The sequence below is a fragment of the Stenella coeruleoalba genome (genome assembly GCF_951394435.1).
Source record: "Stenella coeruleoalba genome assembly, chromosome: 7".
Taxonomy (NCBI): Eukaryota; Metazoa; Chordata; class Mammalia; order Artiodactyla; family Delphinidae; genus Stenella; species Stenella coeruleoalba.
The window spans coordinates 53220644-53242697 of record NC_137153.1 but is presented as its reverse complement, the minus strand read 5'-3'; the positions used below and the strand labels follow the sequence as shown (position 1 = coordinate 53242697).

Below are 22054 nucleotides of genomic sequence, written 5' to 3'. Positions count from 1 at the left end.
TAAATATTTTAAATGTTTTTATAAATTTATGTTAAAATATTTTCAATATTAAGCGTAGAATATTAAAATATATTTTCATATTAAAATATAGCATTTTATTAAACTTTATTTAAACTATATTGTCTTTCTACTAAAGTAAGTATTTCATATAATTATTTGTTTATTTATTTTAGGCTGGGTTCAGTCTTCATTGCGGTGTGCAGGCTTCTCATTGTGGTGGCTTGTCTTGTTGAGGAGCACAGGCTCTAGGTGCGCAGGCTTCAGTAGTCGTGGCTCGCGGGTTCCAGAGCACAGGCTCAGTGGTAGCAGCACATGGACTTGGTTGCTCCACGGCATGTGGGATCTTCCTAGACCAGGGCTCGAACCCGTGTCCCCTGAGTTGGCAGGCGGATTCTTAACCACTGCGCCACCGGCGAAGCCCCAAGTGTTTAATATAGTTTTACTTTTCTATCTTTAATGGGAGCCAACTCATTAATATTGTCAAGATTACTTTTTTGCTTGTTTTTAATTGAAGGAATTACCATGTTTGACAATTTCTAATGACCCCATGATAGTCTTAACTGATTTTCAACTCATGTTCCTGAAATGTCTTTCCCAGGACCTCACCTTGACTATAAGGTTAGAAAGAAGAGTTGGTGTGTACAAGCAATTGAGGACGTTTAGCAGGTCAGACTTTTTCATTTTTCTTTAGTAGGAATTTTATACACTAAGTGGAATTTGCCCAGATTTCATTTACATCACGAAGGCTTACTTTGTAAGACTGTCAGGGCCATGCAAATGGAGGTCAGCTTCATTTCTTTACTTAAAATTTTTATATTTTGTTCCTCGTGCATATTTTGGTATTAATTTTCATTTTAAAATGTTGCATTAAAACATCCTTTACCTTGATGACTTAGATTTGGTGCCTTCTTACCATTCGTGCTTAAGAGAAGTACTAGCTTAACGTTGCCCTAATGCTAACCCAGGAAATAGCTTTTGAATTAGAGTATTGTGCTGTTCCATGGCTGAAAATCTAGGAATGCTTTAATTCTCATCATCTCTCCCCCATATATATATTTCTTACCATTTTCCTGGTCTCTACAACATTATTTTAATGTCTTTTTTGAAAGGAAGAAAAAACCCTTTTGACTGCCTTCATCTGATTTTCTCAACTCACACCCCCTTGGCTATGGTAACCACAAATCTGATCTTTTTCTCTGAGGTTATGTGTTTGTTTTTAAGGTATAATTTAATCTGTGTCTTAAAAATTAACACCAGAGGTGGTCTGAAACAAAATAAGGTGAGGAAAAGGACTATTTATCTCATTTATACTAGTCACAGAGCAGGTTTTTTTTTTTTTCTTGTGGGGAGGAGGTCAAAACACTTTCTTAGATGCTGCAAAGAGCCTCAGGTGCCGTAGGATTTCTCTCCTTAATGTACGGGGCACTGCTCTAAGGGTGGAGACTAGATCTCTACTCCTTCGCAGGCCTACAGGCAATCCCTCTCCTAGAGTTTGCATTTGGGGGCCTCAACATGCAGACCCCTGAGTGTTAAGGAACCTGTATTCAGAGCTTCTCTTGGCTGGGCTGAGGGTGGACTCTAGAGGTTTCCATTTGTTATATTAATACAAAAGCCTTCTATCATTCACTCTGTTCAAATTCTCAGCCTGTACTTTGCAAACTTTATTTTATTTGATCTCGGCAATGTCTTGTGTGACCACAACTAACGGTGTCTCCATTTTTTAAAAGATGAAATGAAAATCTGATGTCATTTAAATTCAGGAGCCCCAGATTTTTGTCAGAGTGGAGCCTTCTGCTGCTCCCAGGCCCTCCTCTTCATCAGCTCTGAGCACTGGCCCTCAGCTGCACTGAGCACGTGCTGCTTCCTTCATCCTAATCCTGCCTCTAAAGTCTGTCCTCCCTGCTCCCTGGAGGGCAGTCACCATCCCTGCCTCACTTTCCTGGAATCCACATTGCCAAGCGCATTGTCACATATATACGCAGTCAGAACATTTCTGGTGACGGAATGAAGAGAACTGCATGAATTCACCCTTGCTGTTCATTTTTATGTCACCATTATCTGTAAACTTTCAGAAAATGTGAGCTATGGTCCTGTAAGGAAATGTGGAAGAATTTAAATCTGATGTATGAGTCCCTTTAGAGGAGAATGCAGAGAGGTGAGGCTAGTTGTATTTTGGTGCAATTTAAGAAGTGGCAAAACAGAGTACAGGGTCAAACCTCTAAGTATTCGTATTAGAACTGAAAAAGAGATATATTGAGACTCAGGTTTTTATTTCAACCTTGGGTCTCATTTAGATGAATACATCCTATTGGATTGATACTCTTTCATGTTCCAGGAATGTGTTTAATTTCCAGTGTAATAAAAGAATTGAAGTTGTGACATTCTATGTTGCCCATAAATGGCTTATTTAAGAATCTCCTTTGCAGGCAGGTACCCACAGCAGCTGGATACAGGCTCCCACAGCCAGACACCTGCATCACCAGGCTCACCGGGGCCTGCCACCCTCCTCACTGAGGACACCCAGGATGATGTTCTCCAGCCCTGTCTGCACCCTTAGCTGTCACCTGGCCCAGAACCACAGACTGCCAAAGCAGGAGACCCTCACAGTCCTGCCCCTAACAGGGAGAATCTTCTTTGTTTTCCTGCCTGAAGGACAAGGAGGTTTTCAGGTCCCATCAGCACCAGCTGGCTGACAGCCAGTTCCCAAACGCTCAGGCCGCCTCATTCTCCATGAGACGATACAGCACTTCTCCATCGTCTTCAGCACAAAGAGCTGAAATTCCTCAGTGGGCTTGATCAACAGTGGGCAGATCTGGAGACTAGTTTGGTGCAGGAGATGGAGAGGAAAAGACCCTGCTGGGCAATGAGGACTCCAGGCTGACTTTGAAGAACTTCCAAAGGACCAGGCTCGATCTGAAAAGAAAGTCCACAGCTGCTGTGCCCAGGACAATATGAGAGTGGAAGTTAAGGCATGAAAATCAGAGTGTGCTTTCCCTGTATGTTTAACCTCAGAGAATCCAGGAGTGGGAAAAGGAGACCTGGACCCAATCTTCTACAATGGAGTCTTCTCTGCTTAGAGGTGGCCTCTAGTGCGTCCATATTCACTCAGTTCAATGACTTTTCTTCTGATTCAGTTGTAAATGCATCGAGTCTTCTCAGCACATTGTTTTTCAACAGTAAGTGGAACAATACTTTTGAATGGGGAGAAAATTTATTTTTAATTTGTAATAATTAGAATTTATTTCTCTATGATTATTGTTATATTTACCAAATTTATTCTTCATATTATGATATGGTCAGCTTTGTGTCTTGTTTTCCTTTGCTTTGGGGGTGCAAAAGGTGTATTTTAAGTGTTAGGTTTAACTCATACTCTTAAGGAGAATCAGAGTGTCCTTAAACCTTTAATCTGCCTTAAAATCCAACAGGAACATAAATCGTTTTATTCATTTCATTGGTTCTTAAAATATTTTGAAGTATCTCTGCTTTCAGGATTTTACTTGTGTTTTTTAATATATTGGTAGATAAAAGAAAGATATTACTTTCTTAATGGAGCACTCTGTCAGAGAAGACAGGCCTTAAAGAGTAAAAAATGCGCTTGAAACCCTTTCTAGGTTATGAGGGAGATGCACAAGGCATTATGACAGGTTATAGCAGCTGGAGCTATTCTCTTTTACTTGTTCTTTCTTGGAGAAAGCATGTCTAATGGTTGCTGATTCAGTTTCAGCAGTTGCATGATCAAAAAACTGTGAAATACATTATAGAATCATGGAATTTATACTTCAACAAAGAAGTGTGACTATCCCTTGTATTGTTGGCACTGTGGTGGGTGCCAGGTGCAATGAAAATAGTAGACACATTGCCTGCTGTCACAGAGCTTGCAGTCTGGTGGGGATATGGGTAACTAGGTGTTCAATGAAAGGAATGCTAATGCTGTGACAGGGAAAGTACAGGTTCTTGAGAGTATGTGGGCTTGCATGGATCAGGGAAAGCATCTGCAAGAGTAGTTGGTAAGCTGGCATCCCAGGGGTCTGCAGGAGTTTGCCAGGTAATTACATGCTGGTCAAGTTTGGCCATGTGTGGAGATTATCTAGGGTAGCAGGTAAATATGAGGGTTTGGAGCTAATGACATTTGTTTGGAGATGTGACCCTGGGTAAAGACATGCATATGGAAGTCAACAGTCATAGAGAGGACGTTTGGAACTATTTGGGAGGTTGAGACTATATGTGCAGAGAGGATGAAGTGTGGGACTAGCATAGATCGTTGAGGAACACCAATTCCCTAAGATGGGAGTGTGGAGTCAACAAAGGAAGGAGAGAAGGAGGGGCAGAAAAGCAGAGGACGGGGGTGACAGGGAGACCAGATGAGCATCAGACTTTAAAATGGCGGGTATAATAACAAGTATCTGATGCTTCGGACATGTCAGCCAAGGCTGCTTCACGTTGATCTCTAACCTCAGTAAGATGTAGCTTATTGGCAATATCTTATGACCTAGTAAGTATGTTAAGAAATTAATCTCAATTTTCAAGATATTTTTTTCCTCTCATATGTTTTAAGCAAGGGTCTTAGAAGACCCTTAAGGCTTCATCGATAAAGCATTCAGCTTTATATATATAACCAGGGTTTTTCATTGGAGAGTTTTATTCACTACTTCGAAATGTCATCTTATATGGATAAATTGCATAAAAATTTGTAATCTGCATCAAAATGCTTTTAATTTCAGCATGATGTAAATTTAAATTTAATATATTACTTTCTACTTAATATTGATAAATATCTTCTGTGCCAATGCACTGACTGCATTTTGTTTTGATGCCCAGTAGAGATCCATGGGTATTTGCAATCTAGTGTTTAGTACATCTGTGAGAATATTGCATTTGCTCGTAGAATTTAAAAATGTGTTTGTATGCTTTGCACAATACTTAAAAAGATGATCCTATTTTAATTCACAGAGGTAGAATTTTTGCATAACAAAATTATGAGCTCAGTAAGGCACAAATATGGCATTATATCAATATCTTCTGGGGACTTCCCTGGCGGTCCAGTGGTTAAGACTTCTCCTTCCAATGCAGGGGGCGTGAGTTCGATCCCTCGTTGGGGAGCTAAGATCCCACATGCCTCAGGGCCACAAAACCCAAACATAAAAAAAAAACAAGCAATGTTGTAACAAATTCAAGGAAGACTTTAAAAATTGTCCACATCAAAAAAAATCTTAAAAAAATATGTATCTTTTGAGTGAACATGAAATAATGGCTTTTACTCCTTTGTGCATACCTGTCACTATAACAACTATCATTGCTATGTTTAATATGTCCCTGGTGCTTAAAATAATCTGCTCACTTAAGATAAGTTTATGACTTGTTATATTCTCATGATATAGAGCATATAACATGCGATGGTATGTTGAATGGAATATAGTAGTCTCATTATCCCTATTCTAAAGCTGAGAAAACTGTACTGTAGGAAAAAGAAAACAATTGCCCTAAATCATGCATGAAGCCAAAGGAAGACTAAGGAGATGCCGAGCTAACGAATTTACTGGTCACGTGAGAAGACAAGAGTAACCCACAAGAGAAGATGCAGCAAGACTGTCATTTTCAAACACTTTTACTGACACAACTATGTTCAGCTTATTACACTTATTGCTTTTATTAACAACTCTGAGGACCAATGATGTCCCTAACAGTGTGCAGGTTACTGGGTGGGAATAAGAAGTGTAGCTGGAGAGTAGGCTGAGTGCTACGGTACCTGATGTAGATGGAGATCTCTTTCCTAAGCCTGATAAGACTATGCAGTTCCACTCCCAGGTTTGCTACGACCCTATACTGCTCTGCCTCCCCTTTGGCCTCCTCTTGTCCCTGCTTGCTCAACCACAAACATGGCCAGGAGTTCTGCATCCCTGCTGCTCCAGGGCCTGTCCCATGAGAAAGGAAAGGCGAAAAGTCCTCAGCTGTACACTTTCATTAAGGCTAAATTGAGAACTGGGGAGCTGAGCTGCTTTGCCCAGCCTTCATCAGGACTCAAGAAGGCCTTGGAGTTAGATGAAAGTTATTCTCCATCAAAATATTTGGGGTCCTCTGGTTTGTTCCATTTCCTTCTGAACTTGAGACCTCAGGAATGCCAAATTCCAGTGCTGTTTTGGGGAATATGTGAAGTTTCTTGTCTCTGTTCCTAGGGGCTGATTGGGACATTTGGGAATCTATGTGCCTGTGTAACCCGAAACATTCCAACCCACGGCTGTTTACAGATCAGTATCATGATGGAGAAGGGGAAGGACTGGGAAGTCCAGTTCCTGAGACTGGTTCTTTAATGGATTTTCTCAATTTGTAAAGCCCCTCAGCATTTGTCAAATTCCTATGCTTTTGTATTTGCTTTGTGAAGGGCTGTATTCATCATGACACAAATGAAGGTGGCTGAGATGGTAGAGGGTGTGCAAGGCCACTGTCAGACTCTCTCCCTAACCTTCCTCTGCCTCAAACACTCAAAGTCAGCTCTCAATCAGAACTGGAGAACCTGTTCCTTTCCCTAGACCCTGTTCCTGGACTACTGCATCCTTCCTCGAAATGCAGCAGAGACAAAAGAAAACACTCCTTTTTAGAAGAAACGATTTACTTGTGAAGAATGAACTTTGCTGTTTTTGAGAGAGACCATTTTGTTTTCAGAAGATGCCTTACCCCAAGGCTTCCTTCCATAATCTGTTCCCAGTGGGACTCCCTCGTGTCAACCTCTTGCTGGACTAGGACCCTGGAATTCCACAGGGCCAGCTAGCAAGAGGGATGCCTGAGATGACAGAAGATATGAATCACCTTTCTGAAGAGAGGGTGGGGCTGGTGTCACATGAGTGCCTTTCAGGTGAGCTCTGCAAACCAAAAATAGGAGCCTGGGTGTGTCTAGCGAGAGTGGAAGCAAAGAGAGAGTGGAGCATGCTGAGCAGACTGTTCTACTGGGAAGAGATTCTTTCAAGATTAATGCCCAGGAACTAGAATTATTCGAGGTCAGTGGTTCAATGACACTAATAGTAAGGTCCATGTGTGTAGAGCGGTGTCATTTCAAAGCTCTTTCACACACATTGCCCCAGGCAATCATCACAACAATCCTGGGACTCTCCCAGACACAGACTATGAAACTTAGGGAGGTTAAGTTGTCTGAGTCATTACCCAAAATTTTGTCCCCAAAACAGTCATTGTTCCACCACGTCTCACAGTGTCACTTGATGGGTAAGCGCCATGGCCCAGCTTTCACATGGACGAGCAGAGCCTGGGTTAGAAGTGTCCCAGGTCCTGACTTCTTTGCTTTCTAGCTCTGAGTCTCTCCTCTGGGGGGCCATTATTTTCTGAGAGTACAGGCTCTAGGAGGTGACATTGCCAGCAATTATAGACCTGGGACTGTATGGAGAAGAGAACTAAGATCAAACCCGGGAGAGCCCAGGATTGGAGAGCAGAACCTTACCTTTCATAGCTCCTGCTTTTTTCTTCCTGCTTCTGCGTTGCTGCTGAAAGCCCCCAAAATGAAAGAGTTCACAAGCTATTTTGTGCCTTTCTCATACTAAAGAAGCAACAAACGTTATCAATGAAAAATGTTTGTGACTTTTTGCATTATTTGAGGTCTCTGTTATTTCCATATTATTCATTTTTAAAGTAGATCCAAGTATTTTCTACTGATCCTTCTTTCTCAAAGAATTTTTACTAATTCCCAGAAAATCTTTCAGAAGTAGAATACACAAGTACTTCCCTGGTGGCAGAGTGGTTAAGAATCCGCCTGCCAATGCAGGGGACACGAGTTCAAGCCGTGGTCCGGGAAGATCCCACATGCCGCGGAGCAACTAAGCCAGTGTGCCACAACTACTGAAGCCCGCGTGCCTAGAGTCCATGCTTCGTGACAAAAGAAGCCACCGCAATGAGAAGCCTGCGCACGGCAAGGAAGAGTAGCCCCCAAATGCCGCAACAAAGACCCAATGCAGCCAAAACTAAAATGTAAATAAATAAATTGTTTTGAAAAAAAAGAAGTATAATACACAGAAATTGCAAGTATCTTCAACATGCAGCACAGGGAAATTTCACACACTGAATACACTGTGAAACTAGCACCCAAGTTAAACGTAATACATTTTGCCCAGGACCTAGCATGTTTCTTATGTTGCTTTCCAGTTGCTACCTCAGAGCAGCTCTCCTTCTCCTCCCCGATAGTAGCCACTCTGTGACTCTAACAGTCCTGATTATTTCTGACAGACACACTTTTATGCCTCTTGTGTATATTTACTCATTGAATCCTGAGAATAATCCTATGAAAAAATACTACTATTGTCCCCATATTAAAGATGAGGAAACTAGGGAGCTTAGTGATTGTGTTATTTGTCAAGGTCACACTGCTATTAATAGCAGAGCTGGGATCCAGTGCCATGAAGCCTGGCTCCTTCTCATAGAGGTTTTGAAAATCCTAGAACTCTCCTTTCACTTGTGCGCTCTTCCTGTGGCTTTCACTCTAACAGAAACCTTGAAGCTGGAAACCTGCACAGAACCAGAGCAGCTGTGTAGCTGGTCAGTGAGGTGGAGGGACTGAAGTTATGTGTAAGGGATGAATGGTTCAGTAAAGCAGGACCGGGGAGAAGGTGAGAGGAAGGTGCCAGGATTGGCCAGTCAACACCATATGTCACCAGCTTCCCTCGAGGAGATGACTCCTTCCCACAGGTATTTGCACCGACCACTCTTTCCTGGTGGTATAAATCAGTTACACCTATGACATCAGGACTAACCATTCTCCATAATTTCCAGGACTTCCCTCAATTCCATGGAATTCCACCTTTTGACAAGCATTTCCTGAAATGAAAGTGGTAGGACTGTTCCAAAGGACAAAATGGACCAATACTAGTCTGAAATAAATTTACAGAGAAAAAGATAAGAATGTAGGTTTCAGAACGTAAAAAACTCAAGAAGTTTTCTCTCATAAGAATTTAATAAATAAAACAAAATGCAAATTTAATGAAATGGAAAGGTGAATATTTTCTAAATTTTAATACAATGTAAGTATAAATATATTGATATGAAAATATAAAAATAAGATACATAAATAAATAAATAAACAAATAAACAGAATAAATAAATAACAGGGTAGTCATTGCTTAGGGACTGATGCCCCTGAAGCTGAATAAATTTAACATATACTTGCTTATCACTACTGACAAAGTAGTAGCTGAATTAATACAATAAATTCTGTGATTAAAGTTGAAATAAGAGCCTTCTGAAATGACTAAAGACATGTGTGCAAGGGTGATAGGGCATCTTAGTCAATGAGAATCATTTCAAGGTGACCCCAGGTCTCCATGCATAATTCTTATCCTTTCTTGCAAGTTGGTTGATGAAGACAAGGATCTCACGATTTCCACTCTGACAATTTCCCAGGCACAGTCACTGTATTTCTTCTCTTTCAGGTAGAGGTGGATTCCCTGGAAGTACCTCTTCACGGCCAGTGTAGGGCCCGTCACTCCCAGGGCAGTTTCTTCATCTCCCATCGCCTGCACCAAGCAGGCGTCCAGGTCCTCCAGCTGCTGATGGAGTCCAGTGCGGAGTTTGTCCAGGAGGGAGGTGTCCCAGGCAGCAGGGGAGCGCTCTGTGTGGAAGAGGCGGAAGACCTGCTGAAGCATCTCGTGGAGGACAGAGGTGGCCTGGGCCTTCGGGAGCTGGCTGCCATCCACCATGTCCTGGGGGAAACCGAAGTCTTTTCTGTCCTTCAGACAGAAGCGAGGGGAGATTCTCCGCATCTGGCCCAGAAGCATGAAGTTCTTCCTGCTAATCCGCACGTGGTTCTGAGACAGGTCGCAGCCCAGAGATTCACCAGGGCCATAGCTGAACACCACCAGGGCGGTCAGTAGAGAGAGCACGAAGGCCATGGGGCAAATGAGGCTGCTGCTGGCCTGGCTGAGACGGGCGTCCGGGGGAACCTTGGCGGTAAGTTCTGTGATGACATTCTTTCTAAGCAAGGCCATTAAATAGGGAACACAGTAATTTTCATTTTCTAAACATTTCTATACACTTTTACTTCCTTTTTTTGATTTTCACTTATATCTTCTCAGTATGGTCTATGAAGATGTCATCATTCTAAACTATTAATTTTGCAAGAAGTTTAATTTTCCCAGTAATTTCAGATGTGCCCATCCAAATGGATATTTATTAATGAAATGAGAAAGGTTTTCGTCTTAAAATCAGAAGTGATGTAGGTTTGTAAATACGCACATTCTATATCTCTTTCATGCATAAATGTTGGTCTTCTCTGTTCCAGGAAGAAATTTTTAGCCCTGATCTTAGGTTCCATTTTTACCTCTTAGTTTACCTAGGAAGGCAGGCTCTCTCAGCCGTATGCTTTCTGTATTTGCTTAGGGATTTACCAGATCACTCTGGCATAAGCTCTTTGAAACAAAAGATGGGTTTTGTTTAGTGTTTGATTTAGAGAAGAGGCTGATTATTATGAGTCCATGAGCTTCTCCCATGTTTCCTTTCCTTCTAGAACATGTTCCTTCACATCCATGTGGTCATGCTTCAGGGGACCACGAGGTGAGGACTATTATAGATATTGTCCTTTCTTTCCACCATTTTCTTACTGGAGACCTATAGTCCTCCAATGGCTGGGCCAGTACCCCTACTGGGAATCCTGGTTCTTTTCAGGAGAATACGGGTGTGGAGATCCTAATTCCAAGACAATTGTATTTCCCCAGCAGCACCTCAGTCACAAGGGAGAGATCACATCTAGTTACACCCTCTCCTCTAGAGTGGCAGAGTCCCCTTCCTAACCTGGACTCCCACCCTGAGGGCAGGCTCACCACATCCCGAGGACTTTACAATCTCCTATCTGTGGAGGGGCTTGTTTATTTGTTGGGAAAATAATTCATCTTCCAGGACCCTCACACTTGCCCCCGGAGTGTTTGTGTGAAGGACCCTAGTCCTCAGTGGTGACCTCCTCCCCTCCTGACCCATGTCCTCAGGTATCAGAAGTGTCAGCAGCCCTCAGATGCTGAGAGCAAAAGTGTGTTTTCTCTAAGGTGGTGGAGGAGTTACCCAATTCTAATCATTTTACCCTGAGTAGACACATAATTTTTATTTTGCCAAATACAAATTTTATTATTCAACTCTTTTACTAAAACTAGTCAACACTTGTTATGCTCAAAGTTTCTGAGCTGGGGGCAGAGAATTCAGCGACGGTGTTGTCTCTCGATAAAGCTTATGTCACAGAAACCAGTGAGGTTCAGTTGTTCATTCAGTCAGTTGATGCCAGTGGGCTTCTCCCTTCCTCTGTCTCTGTCTCCCTCTGAGAATGCAGGGCAGCGAGGCCCAGGATTAGGTCAGAGAGAAATCGCCTTCTTTCCTTTACTTGTGTGTAATTTTTCATTTAAAGTTTTTGTCACTTATATTCACTTAGTGACTTATTGGACAAGATTTGCCTCGCTGCTCCTGCATTAGTTCTAATTCATGATGAGGTAAGAACAATAAAGGGAGGTAAAGAAAGGCAAAGGGGCTCCAGTCTCTATCATTTTCAAACTTTAGATTTTTTGTTTATCACTGCAACTGTCCTAGAAAGTAAAAGTCGACAGCTGTCTTGTGGGCATAAAGAAAACAAATGTGAGTCTGAATGTCATGAATGTGAAAGAAGGGAAGTGATTTCCCCCGACACATGCCGGATTCTAATATAACTAACTTGAGTGCAGCACAGTTGGAGAGGAGGCTACGTCAGAGGAGAAGGATGAGGCCAATGTGAAAAACAGAAAGACAGGAACATGGTTGCTTCTGCCAGAAGCTCAGAAAAGACCAAGTCCTGGGTCAGTTGACGGCCTGCAGCTTCGCAAGACCAGCTCCCTCATTTTTCTTTCATTTAATCCATGAATGATCAGTTTTGAGGAGAGAAGGAAGAAGTCACACCCACCAGCTCACAAGTGACTGGCAACCAGAATCCCAGTTGCTAGAACACTAACCCTGTCTGGGAGGATCAGCAAGATCAGTCTTGCTGAGCATCCGTCTAGGTGATAAATGCATTCAGGCAATGAGAAGGGTACTTTAAGAAAACTAGAATTAAAGGAAGGGAATTAGATGATTCCAAAAGATCCTCATCTTATCTGGTTAATAGGAATCGTGATATTAAAAAGTAAGAACTGAATTTTATTGCTTGCTACTAACGGACTAGCCACTTTCTAAGTTCTTTAAAATTTAGGGACTTCCCTGGCAGTCCAGTAGTTAAGACACCGAGCTTCCACTTCTGGGGGCACAGGTTCGATCCCTGGTCGGGGAACTAAGATCTCGCATGTGCCGTGGCGCAGCCAAAACATAGAAAAAAAAATTAACTCAACACTCTCAATAACCCTATTGGATCCAACTCACTTATACAACTGGAGAGAAATATAAATCTGGACGAATGAACTGTTCCAAATGTACCAAAGGTACAAGGGCAAACCTTAGGGTGCTTACAATGATTTGTCTGAAAGCACCCATTAAAGAAAGTGAAGACTGCACATGAACATGATATTTAGGAACCAACAAAATAAGCAGACAGAGGATACTGAGATGACAAAGGACCCTTATTCCACTTAAGATGCCAAAGGGTTACTGTCTATGGTTTTGTAGGGCTACATGAGGTGTGGTCTGAGTCAACTGAACTGACTTTAAGCTCTAATCAAAATAGACAAAATCACTATTAAGTAGTTAGAAGGGAATAGATTTTTCTGCCTACTGAAAAAAAAAAAAAAAGTAAGTTTCCTAGTGGCCTAGTGGTTACGATCCGGCACTCTCACTGCCGTGGCCGTGATTCAATCCCCGGTGAGGGAACTGAGATCACTCAAGCCACGCAATGCCAAGTGTAAGATTTCGTGAGTGATTTCTTCAATGAAATATGGTAAAATAACTTTATTAACCCTAGAAGAGCTGACCCCTGGAATCTATGTATTTTTAACGCTTGCATTTTCTTGTGAGTTTAAGAGAAAAAAAAAAAGCACCTAACAATTTCTAGCCATGTGAGCTCTGACGTTTCTCCTTCAGGATGACAACTAAAAAGTCACTCACCATCTGGTTCTACAAGAATAAAGTCATTAGCCACAGCAGTCCCTTACCCCAACACGCCCTGACAGGAGTTCAGGGTAGAGATCAGGAATGGGGCACTCTCTGCTCTGGGAAAACTGACAGAATAGGCCTGCAGGTAGTTAGATAATTTCCTGAGAAATTCTATGAATTCAATTTTTTGCAACTTCTCATACTTAGAAAAGCACTAAAATCATTAATAGTGACAAATGCTCCTCATGACTAGCAGCAACCTTCTCCCAAGATGTGTCCTTGATTGCACGTATCCTCTTCACCACAATCACATATATACTGACATCCCCATTCTGTCCTGGAGCCGTTCGTCAGAGCTGACTGAGAGGCTATCCTCCAGGCTATAGTCCTCAGTAAGTCCTCCCAAAAAACTGAACTCCCAGCTCTTATGTTGTCGTTTGTTTCCAGTCAACAAGGACCTCACTGATTTCCCAGGAGACCTCCTCAGGTCAGCCTGCTGTTCTCAATCTCAATGAAGACACCTCCATTTCTCACCTACAGTCCAGGCTGGACATCCATTTGTTTACTGGTAGAGTCCAAATAAGAATCTCTACTCTTTATTGTTCCAACTGTTGGTTAAGATGTGGGTACCGAAGAGGCCTTATGTATGACCAAGACGGAAGAGCATACGCGCTTCTTAGACAGAAGCAGTGAAGGTTTTTAATGGGCTCCTTAGCAGGGAGAGTCTGGCTTGAACTCCAGAGTCACCCTCATGGCCTTGTATAGTTGTCTTTATTTAAATTTCTAGCCTCAGCCCATTAAAACATCATAATACTGAAGAATTGAAATAAAAATATTATTTAAAAAATCATTTGTTAATAAAATGATATTTTTAGCAGTAATATAGGAATGGTTTCTGCTTGTTTTAGGACCCTAATCCTTAGGAAGGTTTCCAAACCTCTAAATGTACTTTAAATGTCCTTCTGACTTTAAAAGTACCTACTCAGTGCTGTATGCACCAACTGGAAAGAATAGAAAGATGATTGATCCATCAGTGTCCTCTTTCCAAAGTGCCTAAATTCAATAAATGAATTTCCACTTAGCTCTTTGTTGCTTTTAGAAATTGTGACCTTCCAGTGTGCATGTTACTGATACCTGCCCTGCTGGAAAGGCTCTACCCCAGTTGTTGCTAAATATATTAAAATCCCTGCCTGTGTCCCTTCTATTCAAGCATGTTTTATTTTGTTTGTCTTTCAAAGGGGCAAAGACATCATGATGGAATGTAAGAAATTCCTTGGATTGCATTGTCCCCAGGAATGTCCTTCCCTGCTCTGTGATTACTTGCTGGGTCCTAAGGACAAAACAAGTTTGCAGCTGGCACTGAGGTTACCCTCGTCCCTTCCAAGACTCCGCAGGCTGCTGTGGTATCAGTGCTGGGGACACTGCTAGTGGCCACATCCTTATGGGAGAACTCTGTGCTATCGCATGCACCTCATTCTTTTCTTCTCTGAAAAGGAATGTTCTGGAGAACACTTGCCTCGGTGCAGCTCATCTGTGTTCTTCCATGTCCTGAGGACCTGCCGCTGTTCCAGTGAACGCTTTAAACATCTCTGTTCTCCTTCCAAGTTCTCAAGCTGCTGCTGCCTTTCAACTCCATGTTTCCTGCGCTTTGGGCTTTTTGAGCAAATAAGAGTCCTGAACCAGGTGAGTTCCTCCTAGTGCAGTCAGCACGTGGAAGTGTGCAAATAGAGGCACAGGTGAGCTCCTGGATTCTCCACCACTGTTCAGTGTTGGGCAGGGTGCCATCTATTTACTGTGTTTCTCTGGGAGTCTGGACAGTCTGGACCTGCAGTGCTTGGCAGGCGGAGAGCGTGGAGTCATATGAGAGTTTCTGACAAACCTAGAACTTTCACTCAGCTTCTGCTTTCCATTGGTGGCTTTCTAGTCTTTAGGGGAAATTGACAGCCAGAAACCCTAATGGAGAAGGAAACAGCGGTATGAATGGGCAGTACAGCTGAATGCAGAGTGAATGGGGAAAGTACACTATGGATTTCTACACTGGGTGGAACTGAATGATTGTGATATTTTAGTGAAAGAATGGGATCCAGGAAAACAGAGGGGAAGGGGAATTGTGCCATTCATCAGAATCAGCAGATAGATATATGGTATATTTTATACTATGTATTCATATATATGTACCATATATGTATATTATTGTATGTAAAATTACATACAATTGATGACACACTTTCTCCCAGTTCTGTTTTTTAGGCTGTCATTGTTCTGCAGTCAGTGACAGAGAGAGGGGGAGGAGAATTCATTATTCCCATTTAGACCTATATGAAAAATATAGGAAACAACACACTACCTGTTTAGCCCTCACTCTGTGGATGATACTCTGCTAAGTGCTCTTAAATGTTCTGGTTGGTCTAATATTCAATACAACTCTAGGAATATTTTCCGTACTTTATATTTGAGGAAACTGAGGCTCAGGGAAGTTAAGTGATTCCCCAGCATCACACGTGTGTCCTGGCAGAATCTAGACTCAATGCAGAAACCCATATCACATATAAATAATTATTTAACTTCCATCCTCTGTAATTCTCAAGCTCTTTGTTTGCTTCTTTGGTGCTTTCTGAGGATCATTTTTCCCTGCTTGACTCCTAAGTGCACTGGCTACTCCAGCTTTGTGCCCTCTTCAGACTCTCCTTCTCTTTCTCACTCCTAAAAGTTGAAGGTCCTCATGAGCTTTCGGTCGTCATCTCGTTCTACACTCTACTCCTAAGGAACGACATCCACATATGCTGCTTCCAATGGGAAGTCTGTCTTTAGATGTTTCTTGGCCACTTTATGGAGTCCATGTGCTTCCTCCCCTTCTTGAGATGCCTCATTCCAGATTCTGGTGAGAGAATCCCCTTTTCCCTATCTCTCATTGTAATAGGAAACTTAATTGAAATAATTTAGCATGATTACTGTGTTTATATCTTTTATCTCTTCCAAACTGAACTCTCCAGAAGAATAGGTTTGGCATTCTCTTTTTTCACCTCTGTATTCTCAGAACTATGATATATCCAATATAGAAATATGAAGTTTTAAAATATAACCTGGAACTTCCCTGCTGGTGCAGTGGTTAAGAATCCGCCTGCCATTGCAGGGGAAACGGGTTCGATCCCTGGTCCGGGAAGATCCCACATGCCGCGGAGCCACTAAGCTTGTGGGTCACAACTACTGAGCCTGTGCTCTACAGCCCGTGAGCCACAACTACTGAGCCTGCGAGCCACAACTACTGAGCCTGTGCACCACAAATACTGAGCCCACGTGCCGCAACTACTGAAACCCGCACGCCTAGAGCCCGTGCTCCACAAGAGAAGCCATCGCAATGAGAAGCCCGCGCATCACAACGAAGAGTAGCCCCTGCTAGCAACAACTAGAGAAAGCCTGCGCACAGCAACAAAGACCCAGCACGGCGAAAAATCAACAAAATTTTAAAAAATCAAATAAAATATAAACCACTGAAATAAATGAATGATGAGAATGATGAGTAGAATTTATCATCCATGTTTCAGTATGCCTTGCAAATTAAAGCTACATCTTTTTGTAAGAATAAAAAAACCCAAGATGTCATCTGGGGGAGAGTTTCATAAATTAAACAAGAAAATAATTTGAAACAATATAGAGGTAAGCATATTTTATTATATTGAAAACACTATAAAGGTGAACATGATATTATATGAACAAAACTATTTTAAATACCATACATAGTATGACTGAGATAAAGTAGAAGAATAAATAGATGACTACATTAGAGCCCTTTGCACTTTAATCACTATCATTTTGACTCCTGGTCTGATCATTTCTAAATCTCTACTGTATATGAGTCTAGTTCTGATACTTGCTCTATCTCTTCAAACTGTGTTTTTCACCTTTTAGTATGGTAAGTTTCTGTTGAAAGTTGAACATGATGTATGGGGTAAAAGGAACTGAGGTAAATTGGCCTTTAGGGTGAGGATTTACAATTCTCTTGCTTAGAGGTTGACTATGTTTACTTCAAGTCCTGGGCTCTGTTTCTGCCCTCTTTATTTTCCATATCAGCGAAGCTGGCTTATCCTTTGGGATTGGTCTTCTTGAAAATAGATTTATTAGACCTGTTTGACAAGTAACCACCATAGGTGACAGGTCTATATCTTGTTCACCATTTTATCATTAGTACAGAGTTCATAATAATTACTCCAAATAATTATTAACAAAGAGTATTCTTAGATTTTCCATTAGACCTCCCATCAGAAGCTTCTACTGACCTCGCGTCAGAGCCTTATATTGAAGTAATTATTAAGCATCATTAGATGATTCAGTACATTTCTACTGAGCCTCTTGGTTCATCATTCTCCATCTCACAGTGAAGACGTAGGGTGGTGAAAATGTAGGGCATAGGATGCTAGATAAAATTAGCCTTCTCTGCTTTCCTGGTGTCAGAGTCTTTGTAATGTTATACGTTCTTTTTCATTTAGTATTTTTCTGGGCAGGGGTTGTCTTGCTACTACTGATTTACTTCCTTTTTCATCTTGAGTTGAGTATCTTAAGAGGGAAGCAAAAATGGAAACATAAAGGGCCCATACCATGATTTTCCATAATGTGCAATACATCATTGATTTGCTTCTCCATTCAACTTTCTTGGAAAGCTGTCCTCGCATTTGATGTACTTAGGTAAAAGGAAAACAAATGCAAATCTGACTATGATGAGAGTGAAAGAAGTAAAGTGACTCCCCAGGTGAAATAATGACAATGGGAGTTCTTCTCTTGTTACCCTTCCACTTGCTCCAGTATGGGTTCTGCTGATTAATTTCAGCAAATCAGCTCTCACTAAGGTCAGTTCTATCTGTTTCCCTTGTAGTGGATGGTTTCAAGCGCAGAGCAGCTTACTGACATTCAACATCATATTCATCAAAATAATGATACATTATCACTGTAAGTGATTAAATGTCAGGATTTAAAGTAAATCAAATCTTGAACATTGATACGAGTTTTCAGTACATCAAATCCATGAAATCTCTTCAGAAGCAAAAAATAGTTCAAAAAAGGAAAACAATGCAGAGAAAAAAATAATCCACATCCATTCTAGGTTCCACCCTATGTCTCTCCTCCAATTCAGATGGCAACTATCTCAAACCTATTTTCTGTATATATTGTCATTCCCTTCTATTATTCATCCTTCCACCTTCTCCACTATGGTTTCTGCTGATTAATTCTACCAAACAAGCTGTCACTAAGTGGCCAATGCCATCTCTTTCCCAATGTAGGAGAACTTTCCATCTACATTTTCACGAATGCATTGAATCTTCTAAGCAGTTCCAGTCTTTCAGACATGGTGTTCTCACTTTTCTCTCTTGTCCTGTTAACATATGGCCATTCCCCTTGCTTTCCTTTGTAGCGTTCCCTCACTTTTAACGTTAAGGTCATAGGATTCAATTTTCAGTCCTTTTCTCGTGTGATACACTCCTCCTGTTTGATCACTTCTTCTGCTTTACACTTCATGGAATTGCTTATAAATTGCCATGTCCAGTATCCAGTGGACATTTGCACTAAAATGTCTACTAGTTAACTATAGGTAATATCTACTGCTTTAATTTCTATATCCTCGCATGACGTGATCCACCTTCTGCTGGGGAAATTCCATTTTCCCACCTTCTCACTGTAGCACTAAATTTAACCGATATTAATTTCTACTACAAATTAGTACTATTTTAAAAATAATTAAATTTAATTGTGAGTTAACGGATTTTAAATATTTATTTATTTATTTATTTGGCTGTGCCAGGTGTTAGTTGTGGTACACGGGATCTTCATTGCTGCGTGCAGGATCTTCATCGTGGCATTCGGGATTTGGTTGCAGCATTCAGGATCTTTTAGTTGTTTGCGGCATGTGGGCTCTTACTTGTGGCATGCAGGATCTAGTTCCCTGACCAGGGATGGAATCCGGGCCACCTGTATTGGGAGACCAGAGTCTTAAACACTGTACCACCAAGGAAGTCCCTGTATTAACTGATTATTGTTTTTCGGTTACTTTCCTTTAAAAAAAAAAAAAATCAAAGTTACCCAAAGCAGAATTGGATTAGTTATGTTCACCTCTAGGTCCTGAGGGCAACACACGACCTGGCTGGAAGCAGTCTATTTTTATTTCTAACGTGAAAATCGTAATGATGGGTCAAGGAATTGTAACATACATTCTTTAATCAGGTTGCACATTCAGGCTTGGTGTTTCTTTCTCTTCTTTTTTTTTTTAGTGGTACGCAGGCCTCTCACTGTTTTCGCCTCTCCCATTGCGGAGCACAGGCTCCGGACGCGCAGGCTCAGCGGCCATGGCTCACGGGCCCAGCCGCTCCGCGGCATGTGTGAACTTCCCGGACCGGGGCACGAACCTGTGTCCCCTGCATCGGCAGGCGGACTCTCAACCACTGCGCCACCAGGGAAGGCCCTTGGTGTTTCTTTTTTAAAGAAAAAAAACAAAACAGGAAGTTTTCTCTAGTAAGAATTTAATGCACAAAGAAAACTCCTAAACTGAGTTAATACAAAGTATATATTTATTCTCTTAACCACAATGTATACATGCACATAATATTATGTAAATAAAAATAATTTAAATCTTTATAAATAGTGAAATAAATATTAAAATAGATAAATAAATGTTTAGGTAGATAAGTAAGTAGGTAGATCAACATGGGCATCTATGAGGGACGAGTGCCTGTAGAGTAGAACATCATGTTTCTTAATATTCCTGAAAACACTTGATAAATTAATTCAATTCAGGGCATGATGAGAGCAGAAATGAGAGTCTTTGACATGGCAGCACAGGTGGAAGTGTGGTCTCGTTAGTGAGAATCATTTCTCAAGTTGAACCAGGTGTGTGTCATTCCTTCCTCCTGAGTCTTTCTTACAAGTTCCTTGATGAAGAGAAGGATCTCATGACTTCTGCTCTGACAATCTCCCAGGCACAAGGGCTGTACTTCTTCTCTTGCAGATAGACAGTGATTCTGTGGAAGTATTTCCTCACAGCCAGGATGGAGTCCTCCTTGAGCAGGGGAGTCCCTTCCAGCCCCGCCTCCTGCATCAGACAGGCTTGCAGGTCAGTGAGCTGCTGATAAAGTGCAGTGCAGAACTTGTCCAGGAGGGTCTCATCCCAAGCGGCAGCCGAGCCCTCTGTGCTGAAGAGCTGGAAGGTCTGCTGGATCATCTCATGGACGACAGCGATGGCTTGAGCCTTCTGGAACTGGTTGCCTCCAAACGCCTCCTGGGGGAATCCAAAGTCATTTCTGTCCTTCAGGCAGGAGAAGGGGGAGATTCTCCTCATCTGTCGCAGGAGCATCAGGGCCCTCGTGTTAGCCAGGCTGTGGGTCTGAGGCAGGTCGCAGCCCAGAGAGCAGTTGGAGTTGCAGCTGAGCAGCACCAGGGCCAGGAGTAAAGACAAGGTTGGGGACATCGGGGACCCTGCAGATGCTGCTGGCCTGGCTGAGGTGGGGACTCTGTGAACCCTGCTCTCTAGGTTCTCTGAAGACCTTCCTTCAGGCCTGGGTCTTAAATGGGAGCGAATTGGTTTCCATTTTCTGAATGTTCCCTCTTACTTTCTACTTCTGTTTTTGCTTTTCATTTTGCACTCTCCAGATAGGTTAGGGCAGCGTTTCTCAAACACTGTTTTTCATCCTTGCCTCCCCTTCTCCTGCCCACAGAACCTTTCTAGATATTTTTTTTCCATATGGCTCCCCTATGAAATTTTGATACACAGATATACTGTGTACATTAGTATGTACTCCATGCATATCTCTACTTTATAAATAGAAAAAGAAAGTGAAAAGTTTTTTCTTTTTATTCAAAGCAGTGGTGAGTATGACAAAAATATTTAGGCTAAAAATTAGCTGTAAAAGCTACTGCAATTAATTTAACATTTTGGTTAAGTGTGCAGAATGACTTTTAATGTAATACATTTACTTAATAAATAGGAATGTATCAAATTACATATTCAATAAAAATTTATACAAATACTTCATAAGAATACTAATGTATAGATATATTTAAAATCTATCAAAACTGCTAAAACCATTGAAAATTTAAATGATTTTCTTAACATTTATTTTTAAGTAATTCTTAGTTTTGATTCATACCATAAAATGATTTCTAACTTCACTAGCTGCTAGATATTCCTCTAGATATTGTCAACAACTTTTTCTCTTTAGGACTATACATAATTATTGATCTCCTAGATAACTTTTTTAGAATTAAATAATAAAATACAACCTATTTGTGCTTAATTCCCGATGCCCACATCACACTGAGGCTCAAACATAAGCAAAATCCACAAGACAGACAAGGACACCTCATAAGTAAGCAGAGGGCACCTCTCACATTATGACTTTGAGTTCAATCATATGATGGAGAGAAAGTCCTGTAATGAAACATCAAGCCACCATAGCTTGTAGCACTGATCCTGCATATTGTGTATCTTCCAGGCACTCAATGTCAATGCCTCTCGTCTCATACACAAGAAAACCCAAAGAGAAAAATGAATACAAAGGATAGGGTTGGATAGGGTTGAGCTTTGGAGTGCCACCCACCATTGTAGTAGCTAAGATTTGTTCGCACCCCTAACAACTACTGTTTGCACCCGTGGGAGCGATCTGCTCCCAGATGATTTAGGAATCATCATCGATTTGAATCTTTCTCTGTATTTTTGCATTGAATTTCAGATTCCCCAAAGGACTGTCAGAGGTTCCAATCCAAGCCTATTCTTTTCAAACAAAAGAAAACCATCTTTGTAATTAATTGAGAACTGGATAAATGTTGATTGGTATCATGGAAAGAATTCACTTTCAACTCTGATCATGAATTCTTTTATTTTGCAGTGGATGTTCTGTGGCCTCAGCCCCCTCTAATACCGATCTTTCAATAAATAATAGGTATGTGACTATCTGTGGCAAATCAGCTCTGTAGCAACTGGACTCTGTCGTATTCTCTGTGGTATCCTCGGCACCAGGCCCAGTGTAATCACGCAACAGGTAAT

At 41.4% G+C, this 22054-nt stretch overlaps 3 protein-coding genes across 6 annotated transcripts in view; 1 reads left to right on the top strand and 2 right to left on the bottom strand.

Moving 5' to 3' along the window:
* Positions 1-22054, top strand: part of LOC307188699 (uncharacterized protein) — a 77133-nt gene that overhangs the window by 47991 nt on the left and 7088 nt on the right. For 2 of the 4 annotated variants that reach the window (XM_079926178.1, XM_079926179.1), the window contains one exon: positions 599-667. The gene's annotated coding sequence lies outside the window, so the exon portion shown is untranslated. Of the gene's footprint in view, positions 1-598; positions 22050-22054 lie in introns of those variants that run through there. The other 2 variants (XR_013829041.1, XR_013829042.1) reach the window with 1 other exon arrangement.
* LOC307188691 (interferon omega-1-like) lies at positions 9192-10222 on the bottom strand. Its single transcript, XM_079926173.1, has one exon. The coding sequence runs from the start codon at positions 9978-9980 to the stop codon at positions 9297-9299; it is 684 nt and encodes a 227-aa protein (XP_079782299.1). The 5' UTR covers positions 9981-10222; the 3' UTR covers positions 9192-9296.
* LOC307188695 (interferon alpha-1-like) lies at positions 19855-20686 on the bottom strand. Its single transcript, XM_079926175.1, has one exon. The coding sequence runs from the start codon at positions 20477-20479 to the stop codon at positions 19934-19936; it is 546 nt and encodes a 181-aa protein (XP_079782301.1). The 5' UTR covers positions 20480-20686; the 3' UTR covers positions 19855-19933.

Bases quoted from the DNA above. Each gene is read 5' to 3' on its own strand.
- LOC307188691 (XM_079926173.1), bottom strand. From the start codon at position 9,980: ATGGCCTTGCTTAGAAAGAATGTCATCACAGAACTTACCGCCAAGGTT.
- LOC307188695 (XM_079926175.1), bottom strand. From the start codon at position 20,479: ATGTCCCCAACCTTGTCTTTACTCCTGGCCCTGGTGCTGCTCAGCTGC.